The following is a 12,009-nucleotide window of genomic DNA, read 5'->3' on the forward strand; positions in this document are numbered from 1 at the left end:
GTACACAAGGATATAATCGACCCTAAATATGATTTTGGCAACTAATGGGGGGACTTTGTATTGACTTTGTATTGGCTGTCTTCAGTCTTCATTCTTGTTGCATGTTTTCACACTATCAAAATGAGTGAATGAATGAATGTATCATTTAAAAGGTTTTTAAGCACTTCAATTGCAAATCACAGAAACTGACTTTTGAATCCTGACTTCATTAAGGTAGTTAGAGAAATCCATTTTTCTATGGATTTTATGATGGGTCATTTGTGTTTAGGTGTTGAATCTTTCATATTCAACATCACACCTAAACTTATCTCGGCAAGTAACTGGTGCAATGGAGGGGTAGGCAAAGTATTTTGTAAAAACAATTTACTACTAAGAATGAGGATGTTTTATTTTTACCAGAATGGGTGACCATGTGCTCTTTGAAAAGACAGTTGTCCCAGGATCTCTGGTGAGGTTGGAGTTTTCTTCTCTCCCATGCAGATCACCTCTACGTTTCCGACTGGAGGACCAGCACTGTGTACCGTTTGCGGAAGAGGGATGGCGGCAGCCTCTTGCCCATGCGCCGGGGGGTCCCGGACCTCATGAGTGTGAAGGTGTACAGTGCTGACGTTCAGACAGGTGAGACGGACATCCTGGCGAGAAGTGCCGTTTGGATCAAGAGATGCCTGGTGTTTGACAGCAGAAACCAGTACATCTGCACTAATGGCAACCCTCCCTTTTGTGGGAATAGAGAATTCATCTCAGGAGTGATATGAATGAAAACTAAATGAAAGTGGTTATCAATGCTAAAATAGTTTTTAGCAAATGGTTGAAAATAAAGTTTACTTGCATTTCTTTTCAGGACCGAGAACTGTTCCTCTTGACAATCTCATAAAGATTGTTAAGAGGAAACTTCAAACTTATCTGGCATAGCACCACAGACGAGTCAGTATTATACATTTTTTTGTCTTGAAATTCACAGCTATCAACAGCCAGTGCAATGGGGCGCTCACTCCCAATGGCCTCTGCAGTCACTTCTGCTTTCCAGTGCCGTTCAGTCGCCACTGTGGCTGTCCCTATGGCATGAAACTCCAGCAGAACCATCGCGACTGCATCCCGGATGACTCTGTGGAGCCCCCAGACCAGAGCTGTGGGGCGTACTCCTTTCCCTGTGATGAGGGCCGCTGCATTCCCAACTCCTACAGATGCGACGGCATCCAAGACTGCCATGACAAGTCAGATGAGGCCAACTGCACCGCCCCCGGTGAGGGTTCCCAAGGATAGCAATGTTTAATCAGTACTATTATCCAAAGAGCATTGCATAGACAAGCAGCTGCAGACCCGCTCGTAACAAGACCCAGATCCGCGATGGAAATCAGGGAGGTTAAGTATTAAGCCTGTCCAAATCTGTCTGTGATTTATGCAGAAGTGTGTTTCAGTCAGGTGAACTAAAATTCCCAGGGAGGTAAGGATGCACTGCTAGAAGGGAGAGATTTCTCAGCCGCCTCTGATGTTACAAGTAGCTGCCTGTGGAGGCTGGTGGCAGGAAAAGTGAAAAGCAAGAGAATAAGGTCTCCAGGCTCCACAAACTCCATGTTTGGATGGAGGCTTGGATATTTGATATGAGATGTTTTTGTTGCAGGAATGACGTGCTCTCCGATCGCCTTCACCTGTGGGAACCGCCACTGCATCCCCTCCGCCTGGTGCTGTGATGGCCAGGACGACTGTGGAGACGGGACGGACGAAGACCACTGCCCCACCAAGGGGCCGGTCTCCTGCCGGGATGGCTACTACAGGTGTGACAACGGCAGATGTATCCCCAGCGCCTGGCTGTGCGACACCGAGAACGACTGTGAAGACGGATCTGACGAGCGCAACTGTGGTGGGTCTGTAGAGCATGGCCTTGCTAGAGGAGGCAAAGCACAGCTGATCACTGTGAAAGTCATATGGTGACCTCGTCAAAATAGAGTGTACTTACTGTAAAGAACATTTGCATCTTGGAGCACAAATTCATTAGCACACCCTTGTATGTTTTACATCATAAGCACAGAGAATCATAGCAGAGCCATGGATCAGCATTGTGGTTTTCTCACACACTCTTCTGAAAGTGGAAAGTCAGGAATTCAAGGAATCCTTCCCCAGTCAAACATCTTTTACATGTTAAGACTCATTTGTAATAAAGTAGGTTTAGATCTTATTCTACAGGTGTCATTTTTGCTGGGTCACAGTTTGAGTATTTTGTGAATGAGAAACAGATCTGTGCAACGTCCAGCCATCCCTATGCTCTACTAACATAAGTCATATAAGTTGACTTATGACTGAAATTTGATTGTTTTCAACAGAAGCCCTAAATTCTGTGGGCTGTGTATGAAAATCATTCTAACTCACCACATTCTCCAAGTTTCTAGCTCCATGTGTCTGTGGAAGGATTTGATGAGTCTCTTTGGGATAGCTGTTAAAATGAAGAATATTGCTTTGCATTAAGTTTGTAAGTGCAGGTGTGCATCAGATAGTGTAAACCAAGTGTGGCAAGAATGTGTAATGTTATTTGAAGTGTCACAGCACCTTTTAAAAAAGGGAGAAGTGGAGGGCTGAAGTAACTATGCCTGTCTGCCATTTGTCTTGCTCCTGCCCTGGGGTGCTCCCCACCTTTCAGATGTGTCTGGGACCTGCCGTCCTGGCCAGTTCCTGTGCCCCGATCATCGCTGCATTTCGGACGTGTATGTGTGTGATGGAGACCTGGACTGTGCAGATGGCTCAGATGAGAAGGACTGCGGTAAGAGTGAAGACTGTGGTTTTTCTCTCTCTCCCAGAATGATGTGCCAGTGCAAGTTCTTGTCACAACAGCCTTAATATTATCCCTCACAGAAAATAAAAAATGCATCATTACTGTTGATGATTACTAGTGATGATATTGACCATGACTGATTTACTATCTCTCACATTTTCTGTGTTTTCATGTTGCAATATCTTGTAATCTGGAGATGACATTTTCACCAACTCAACTAAAGAATTTTCCAGTACTGGGAGACACTGGCCTTTGTGTAAAACATTGCTTCCAGCACATTGCTTTCTCAAGTATGGTTATGCTCTGGTTGATGGGAGGTTGTCCAAGTTCTCCTTTGCCCTACTCCACTCAGCAGTGCTTCTTGTGTCTTTCCTGCTGTGTCTTAACAGTGTTCAGATGCCCTGTGACTCAGTTTGCCTGCTCCAGTGGAAACCAGTGCATCCTGATGAGCTACAGGTGTGATGGCGTGTTCGATTGCAGGGACCACTCCGACGAATTGGGATGTCGTAAGTCAAAGCCGAAGGGGGCGCTCAAGTTATCCTGGGGCTCAAGTGTTAGCTTTTCCTCTAAATATCTGTCCAGCAGCACATCCAGAAGAGAAGAGGTCAGGTGTAGGGAAGATGACAAGAATGTCTGGAAGTTGGTGTGCCTCAGTATGCCAGTCTGATGGAAATGTATGGTCTTGCTTTAGCCACCCGGGCCCCGGGGATGTGCCACGACCATGAGTTCCAGTGCCAGGGTGATGGTTTCTGCATCCCTGAGAGCTGGGAGTGTGACCGGCATCCAGACTGCCAGGATGGCTCCGACGAGCACAGGGGGTGTCCGCCGCACACCTGCCGCCCCAACTACTTCCTGTGCGACAATGGGAACTGTGTGTCCGAAGCCTGGGTGTGCGACGGCGAAAACGACTGTCGGGACCTGAGCGACGAGCGGCACTGCCCCACGCCCCCCTTCAGCTGCCCCAGCGGTCAGTGGCTCTGCCCCACCGACCAGGTGTGCGTCTCCATCGACCGGCTGTGCGACGGGCAGAGAGACTGTCCAGATGGAGCGGACGAGTCTCCCAGCTGCAGTGAGTACAAGTCTCCTCCCCTGGCCTCCTGCCCCGGGATCTCAGGGCGTGACTAGTCTATGTCAGATCCTGCTCCCTGAGAGCTTCAGGCTCTTCTCGTTTTTCCTCGTAAACTGGAAATAAGCTGAATTGATTTAGGAACAAGTAATAGGTTTATTCCATGCTGAAAAAAAGAAGAAAGAGAACACAACGTTTCAGCCGTGGAGCCTTCTTCGGCTGTGTCTTGCCTGGGATTTGAACCCATGGAATTTGGTTACACCTGAAGAAGGCTCCACTCCCGAAACGTTGTGTTCTCTTTCTTCTTTTTTTCAGCATGGAATAAACCTATTACTTGTTCCTTTGCAGCCTACGCATGCTGAAGCAGCTCCCAACCTAAATTGATTTAGTGTCTAACACGGATTTAATCCAAGGTGCTCGGCAAGGTGGGTAAACTTGGCGCTTGTGCTCTGCAGATGAGGACGACTGCTCGGTTAACAATGGGGGCTGCACTGGTGGCTGTGTGCAGGGGCCTTTTGGAGCCCAGTGCACCTGCAGTCCTGGGTACCAGTTGCTGAACGACTCCAAGACCTGTGTGGACATTGACGAGTGCCAGATCCCTGGGACCTGCAGCCAGGCTTGCTACAATGAGCGTGGCTCCTTCCGGTGCTACTGCGAGGATGGTTATACTCTAGAGTCTAATGGCAGAGTCTGCAAAGCTACAGGTGCTTTTCCTCTTTGTTAATGGAAACTCATGGAGGGGTTCAGTTTTCTAGGAATATGTTACACTTTATTTAGCTGATGCACTATTCCAAAGTGACTTTTACGCACACATTTTCAGCTGTTTTTTTTTCTGGAACAATCTGCATGTACTGTAATTGCCTTACTCAAGGGTACAACAGCTGTGTCTTGCCTGGGATTTGAACCCATGGAATTTGATTACCCTAACCGCTGTGCCACACGCTATTGCTATTGCTAATAATGCTATTGATGACTTAAAAAAATGGGAATAGTGGTACAATACTGAGAGCACAAGCCCTGCACAGTGATGCAGTGTTGTAAAGTGATATGATTATGTATTGTTATTCTTAATGAAGATTTTGTGCATTTTTAGATCCAAGGGATGCTTTACTCCTCGTCACCAGGAGGAACCAGATCATCTCAGATAATATCAGTGCTCAGCCCAACATCATCCAGCCTGTGATTCTAGGTGGATCAGATATTGTGGCAGTGGATTTTGACAGGGTCACCAGCAGAATCTATTGGGCAGATGCATCACAGAAGAAAATCTGGAGTGCTTTGCAGAATGGTACTGACACCAAAGAGGTAGGATGTCCAAGATAGCTGTTGTATTCCATTTGCACACATTACATTCACATTTGTGTTTGGAAGTATTTGGTAAGCCTTTTTTTGCATCACTGTAGTGATATTCCTTTGGCTTTAAGCTGTTGATTTTAATAGACCTGCTGGATTGTGATCCTAAAGGGAGTTTGGTGATGCCATTCCAAACATTTTCCGCCTGGAAGTCTTTGATATCCAGTTGTTTAAGCTGATTAGCAGGTGGTAAAAAAGGAGGGTTTCCATCATAGAGGGAAATGCAATTAGTATATGTACAGAATTGAGAGCACTTATCCAGACCACTCCAGCAAGTCCTTCTTTAGTGCTTAGCGCAGTGGCTGCAACCTACTCAGTCGTGTGTCCCTTTATTCCTGGTCTTTCCAGGTCTTTTCCAGTGGGGTGACGGCACCAGAGAGCATTGCCATTGACTGGGTGGGCAGGAACCTCTACTGGACTGACTCACTGCTGGAGGTGATCGAGGTGTCCACTCTGGAAGGCAGATTCCGCACTGTTCTGCTGAGTGACAACATCACCAGTCCACGAGGGCTGGCTCTGGACCCACGAAACCAGTAGGTTCCAGATGAAGAGTGATTTCCTTCAATTAGAAGCTGTAATCACTAACGTGGGTCATTCTAATCAACAGATGGACACTATTTGCTATGAACCAACATTTGAATACACATTTGCCATGAAGCAAAATATCCAGTTAAAAATTGTACCAGTATATGGTTTTCAGAAACTTTTGATTGGGAAAAACCCAAATAGACCCATCTGACTACTTCCTGGGCCATAGGATATTTTCCTGGGATCCTTTGTTCTTTCCTGTTAATACAGTGTTAATACAGTTAGGTATGTTTGTTTATTGTTTACATTTTGACTGTTTCCTTGATGTTTTTTTCCCCATTGTATGTCCTGTGTCGTGTGTTTATCAAAGATATCAGGGCTTCAGGAATCGGGGAAAAAAAAGTTTGTGGTTGATCTCAAAACATTGGTAATAAATACCATGGATGACTTCACCCTCTGGATAGTTAGTATATCTCAAAGTACATATGGATTACAGGAGCCTCTCAATGTGGGCTGGTTTAAATTGAGAATTAATTCCACATTTGGAAGAAAAAGATGAACTGTATGTAGAAAAGCATTGGCTGGGTTACTGTTGGATTTTTGCCATGTATGGATAGATGGCAATGGTGTTTAAGATCATTAACAACATTGTTACAGGAGTCACAGGTGTACAGATGAGAACTGAAAGAGTGTTTTAAGTTTCCAACCTGACTTGCTCTGGAGGAAGCATCACAGATATTTCACAGCAAGTTAAGGAGACCCTGTGCTTGAAAAAGCCATGATGAATGTCACCTTTCTTCACCAGCACCAATCTGATGTTCTGGACTGACTGGGGTCAGAACCCGAGGATAGAGAGGGCAAGCATGGACGGAACCATCCGCAGAACCATCCTCACCCACAAAGTGTACTGGCCAAACGGTCTGGCCATCGACTACCCCACTCGCCGGCTGTACTTTGCAGATGCTTACCTGGATTACATTGATTACTGTGACTACGATGGCAACAACCGCCAGCAAGTCTTTGCCAGTGACTTGGTGAGTTGGCACTGTCTTGGCTTAGCATTTCTCAGAAACCTTTGGTTTATTTAAGTGGTTAATTAAAGAGAATATGGAAAAGCAGTAAAGATTAGAGGGCTCTCATCCAGCTACAACCTGCTTCATCCAATGAATCTTCAGTGAATGTAAAAGAAGAGCATTCCCAATTTAGAGAAAGAGTAATGAGATAAGACTACACTCACATACACAATTATTGGCGTTATTCAGTATTAAGATAGTTGGACCAATTAACTTCCAACAACCACATGTATGTGAACAGCTTCCTCTTTGTAATCTTCCTTTTGTTTTCATGTTCTTCACTCAAACTCTTTTCTCCTGTTGTGTCCTTTGACATGTCCAGATCCTGCAGCACCCTCATGGCATGACTGTGTTTGAGGACTATGTATATTGGTCTGAGAGGTACACCAGCAAAGTCATCAGGGCTAACAAGTGGCATGGGCAAAACCAAACGGTTATGCTGAACAACGTTTACCAGCCCATGGGCATCGTGCTGGACCACCCTGTCAAACAGCCTGCAGGTGGGACTGAGCGGAATGCCAGAAACGGCAGAAGGGTTAATGACGTTCTTGCCAGACTCGTATGAGTGTACCAGTGTAAGAAATGACAAACTTCAGGTCCACAACATGTCCTTTTGTGCATTCCTCTTTAGATATTAAAATCTTATTAAATTATCTGGATAATGCATGAAGTAGTATTTACAATCTAGAGAAGATCTGATCTTGGAGTTACTCTTCCTGGTATATAAGAATGGTTGATATACACATACAGTCTTGAAGCACGGTGCAGCCCAAGGTAAAGTAATATTCACTTGTTTGATGCAGATTGATTGATTTGGGTGGTCTAGCCAATACCCAAATCCTTTGCTATTCCTCACAGCTTGGAACCCTTGTCTGAACCATCAGTGCAGTCAGCTGTGCCTGCTGGCGGGCATAAGGCCTCGGTACTACTCCTGCGCCTGCCAGTCTGGCTGGCATCTTGGCAGTGATGGACGCACATGTGAGAAAGGTACAAAGTCTACTGTTGTATCAGTTTAGAACATGGACCTAAGGTTCAGTTCCTTTAGAAATGCCTTGATTATAAACTGAGCTGGTGCCAGCCAGTCAGTCCATGCTGGTCTGGTTTCTAGAGTTATCCACTTTGCTTCTTGGGTCCAGCTCAAGCTTCAGAAAATGTTTGATTTTACATTTCAGGAGTACTATTCATTTCCAAATTTTATTGATGATTTTGTGCTATAAATGCTGTTAAATTCAAATTGTAATTAAGCAAACATAAATGCAAAGTTGAAAAATCCATAGTTTTGCGTACAGTATTTGTGTTAGACATCCTAACACAGTAAGTGAATTAATGGATGAACAGACTTGTAATATTTCATCATGATGATCCATCTGGAATTCAGTTGGGAACTGTTTCCTAACCAAGAAAAGAGTGACTCCACACTCACTTTTGAAAAATACTTAGTTGCACACAAAATGAAGTTTCCAAAACTTTACTGAATCATACGTGTGGGAAGCTGAATAGAATCACCATTCCCAAGGAGTTTGTTTCTTTTCACGGGACTGTGGTTGTAACTGATGCACGACCTCATGGTTTCAGACAACACCCCTTTCTTAATGGTTCTCCGAGACACCACAATCTTCGGCATCCCTCTGGATCCTAACAACACTAATGACAACGCCATGATCCCCGTGATGGGTATCAGTCATGGGCAGGACCTGGACTTTGATGACCAGGAGCAGTATGTGTACTGGGTACAGAACCCTGTAAGTAATGAATGTTCGATTGTAACTGCTGTCGTCTTAAGAGTGGTGAACATGTCTAACCAACCATAGCAAGGCCAATTACTTTGGTTTTGAAATCCATATATAGACTTACAGTACATCTAAGAGATTGGTGAATAATTCTTTAGCACAGTTGCTAAATTCTTCGATATTTGCTCATTGGATTTGTGCGGTAAGGATAGTCTCATGACTGGAGGGCTTTTGTACTCCTCAAACAGGGAGCCATTCACCGAGTGAAGACTGATGGCACCAACAGAACGCAGTTCGCTCCAGCAGCAGTGATTGGTTCTCCTTCTGGCTTAGCTTTTGATTGGATAAGTCGGATGATGTATTACACCAATCCCACCGGCCAGACCATTGAGGTAAAACTTCAGAACTACTACATTGAACACAGAGTCCAGTACCTGTTTGTCTCTTTATCAATAGTTTGGTTTTGGTTATCTACAAATATCACGTATCAAATGTAGAGCAGTGCTTCATAAACCCCTGGATTCAAAATGACAGTTTCAAACCATTGAAAGTAATACTTACTGCATAATTCAAACATTTTAGCATCATCTGCAGAATGGCTAAATTGGTCCAATTAACCTTTGTGAGGTATTGTCATATGTCAAAATGAGAATTTTGTTGTGTAGGTGATCAGGGTGGATGGAGAGCAGCACTACAGAAAGACAATAATCGCCAACACTGGGAAGCCTGAAGGGGCTGGAGAGCCGATTGGAATCGCTCTGGATCCAGCCAGAGGGTAGGTGTGCATTGCCATTGCACAGCCTACAGACTGTGCTGCAAACGCACAAAAAGAAACTGTACACTTACCTTTGTCCATGCATTGTCCATGACTGTGGCCGCCGGCTGGGCTTAGACAATTCAAAACAGTGCAACTACCCACCTAAATTTTATGATGATTAGAATTAAGTTTATGACCATTTTTATGATGTTTCAAAAAGAATAGAAACATTTGATATCATTTCAAGTAAGATTTTATTTTTTACAAGATGCTAGATACTAAGAGTAGTATCTAATAAAAAAATAGTCTAGCTAGCTAATAATTGAATGCTACAGAAACCCTCTGGCTGTTTGTAAGTGTCACTTCACGTGAGCGGGTGTTTTCACCCTGTTGGCCATGTCTCTTCAGGAGGCTGTTCTGGACAGACCGAGGGACAAGCCGCAATGTCCCTCCCAAGGTGGCCACAGCAGAGATGGATGGCAGCAGCCCCAGAAACCTGTACACCGGCAGACTGGAGCACGTCGAGTTCATCGCCGCCGACCTTGCAGAGAGCAAGCTGTACTGGGGAGTCACCAGCACTGGGGTGGTAGGTAGAGTCGCTTAGAGGCCAGGTGTGCAGTGAAAGACATCTTTTTTTTTAGAACAATATTTTTATTTGTTTTGATTTTTCCAGAAAGGAAAAGCACAAACCTAAAGACCTCTGAGGTAGCACCCATCTTTGGAAAATCTTTAACATCTTGTAAATCTCTGCCCATGGTCCATCTCTTGTCTATAATATCTGACTCTCTTTATTAGTTTAAATACGTGGTGTGTTGTTAGGATTTGACATGTGCTGTATAATCTGTAAGATTGCAGGTTCATGCTTTTACAGCCGATCTGTAGGTCATGGGGTGTAAAGATTCGAGAATGAAATGTTTTGCATGTGCCTGACATAGCAGAAACAGTACATGCAGCAAAGGCAGATTAAGAATATAATTATAGCATCTGCTGCCAATGGTTTTCTGATTTAGTTTTTTCTGTACTAGTCTTAGTTTAGACATCTTAATATCTATGCAAAGTCTTAGATTAAGATACTGGTGTGCTTGTCTGTAGTCACTTGCGGGCTAATTGTGACATAGATTATTACAGGGTTTTTGGATAAGGCTAGCAATACGACCTTTAGAATTTCATCTTGCCCTTGGTTATGTCTGTGTTTTTTCTTCTTGTAGATCGAGTGTGGGACAATGGATGGTGTGAGTCGTACAACAATCGTGCACAGCCTCTCTCGTCCCTGGGGTGTGGCTGTTCACCAGAGCTTCCTGTACTACACCGACCTGGACTATGAGGTCATCGAGAGAGTAGACAAGGCCAGCGGAGCCAACATGGTGGTGATGAGGAGTGGCATGCCTGGAGTGAAGGCTCTCAAAGTCCATTACAGAGATGGTGAGTGTAGGCACACCCAGAGATGCAAAATCCAGACTTCATACAGACTCACCCTTTGGTTTGTGCATTTGTGTGCATTAATGGTTGTGCAAATAAGCTGGTGGCGCTTTCTCATGAACTATGTATTGACTTTAAGAGAAAACACAGAGGTGGGCCTGAAACTGTGATCGTCTGCTGTAAAAGATGATGGAAGCCAGTCTTGTGGAGAGCCATAAGTCGTGGGATTTCTCTTGCAGATTCATCTGGAAGCACCAATGCCTGCAGCTCCAGCAATGGAGGGTGCCCACACCTCTGCCTGCCCAAGCCCAGTGGACAGAAGACGTGTGCTTGCACCACTGGGTTTGTGCCCTCCCAGGCTGGTGCCAGCTGTGTGCAGTACGACTCCTTCGCTGTGGTGTCCACTCTCACTGAAATCCGAGGCTTCCACATCAATAGCTCCGACCACTCTGAGGCCATGGTGCCTGTCTCACAGTGTAAGTATTGACTTTCTGTAAATATGAATTAAATTCTGGGTATATTCCATTTTTGCATTTACCCTATGCCCTCAAATACAAATCTGTTAAGTAAAATAACTTGCATATTAAATCTTTTGCACAGAATTCTGGACATTAGTATTCAGTGATGTTTGCATATTGACTCCTTTCCAATGTCTTGAAAATGTTAGACCATACATATTGAGGAGCAGTTTCTTGACCCCTATTGACTTGATAACTGAAAGAGGAAGTGCATGTTTTTAAAAAAATTGAAGGTCTTAAAGTCACAGCATAGTTTCCAGACATGCCCGAGACTGGCTGCACACATTAAGATAGAGGAAAACTGTTTACTTTTACTATCCTACAGTTAATGAAGTACTGCGGTCCTAATGACAGTGATCATCTTTTCTTGCAGTCACTTACTCTGAGGTTAACAAGACAGATGTGCACGTGGCCTCTGGGTTTGTTTATTGGTCAGACAACAGCATCTATTCCTCCTACAAGGGCATCTTCCGGGTGAGAACTGATGGCTCACAGTATGCCCCCATCGTCAGCTCTGGAATTGGAAGGAATGGGATACTGGGCATTGCTGTGGACTGGGTCGCGGGTAAGTCAGAAGGAGCTCAAGCGTTTGATGAATTATAACAACACAGAAGAAGAGTGTAACCTTCTAATTTTTTTTTTCTTCCAACAAATTTTGAATGAAATTATTAAATAATTTTAAGGGGGTGGGGTGTGTAATTTTACGTGGAAGAGTGAAAGTGCATACATATTCAGCCATTCATTTAAACATTAGATTAGATTAACCATTAACAGTTTGTCATTCCACATATGCTAGGC

General features: G+C 44.4%; 1 protein-coding gene across 1 annotated transcript in view; it reads left to right on the forward strand.

Annotated features, from left to right (window-relative positions):
* Window positions 1-12,009, forward strand: part of lrp2b (low density lipoprotein receptor-related protein 2b) — a 63,516-nt gene that overhangs the window by 15,202 nt on the left and 36,305 nt on the right. The window contains exons 19-37 of the mRNA XM_015361864.2: window positions 481-618; window positions 962-1,243; window positions 1,622-1,861; window positions 2,636-2,755; window positions 3,157-3,273; window positions 3,459-3,836; window positions 4,289-4,537; window positions 4,927-5,138; window positions 5,535-5,719; window positions 6,520-6,748; window positions 7,110-7,287; window positions 7,646-7,774; window positions 8,363-8,529; window positions 8,766-8,909; window positions 9,183-9,292; window positions 9,683-9,860; window positions 10,483-10,696; window positions 10,933-11,169; window positions 11,585-11,776. Of these exons, the coding sequence (XP_015217350.2) occupies window positions 481-618; window positions 962-1,243; window positions 1,622-1,861; window positions 2,636-2,755; window positions 3,157-3,273; window positions 3,459-3,836; window positions 4,289-4,537; window positions 4,927-5,138; window positions 5,535-5,719; window positions 6,520-6,748; window positions 7,110-7,287; window positions 7,646-7,774; window positions 8,363-8,529; window positions 8,766-8,909; window positions 9,183-9,292; window positions 9,683-9,860; window positions 10,483-10,696; window positions 10,933-11,169; window positions 11,585-11,776 (3,699 nt within the window). The remainder of the gene's footprint in view (window positions 1-480; window positions 619-961; window positions 1,244-1,621; window positions 1,862-2,635; window positions 2,756-3,156; window positions 3,274-3,458; window positions 3,837-4,288; window positions 4,538-4,926; window positions 5,139-5,534; window positions 5,720-6,519; window positions 6,749-7,109; window positions 7,288-7,645; window positions 7,775-8,362; window positions 8,530-8,765; window positions 8,910-9,182; window positions 9,293-9,682; window positions 9,861-10,482; window positions 10,697-10,932; window positions 11,170-11,584; window positions 11,777-12,009) is intronic.

The sequence above is a fragment of the Lepisosteus oculatus genome, chromosome 28 (genome assembly GCF_040954835.1).
Source record: "Lepisosteus oculatus isolate fLepOcu1 chromosome 28, fLepOcu1.hap2, whole genome shotgun sequence".
Taxonomy (NCBI): Eukaryota; Metazoa; Chordata; class Actinopteri; order Semionotiformes; family Lepisosteidae; genus Lepisosteus; species Lepisosteus oculatus.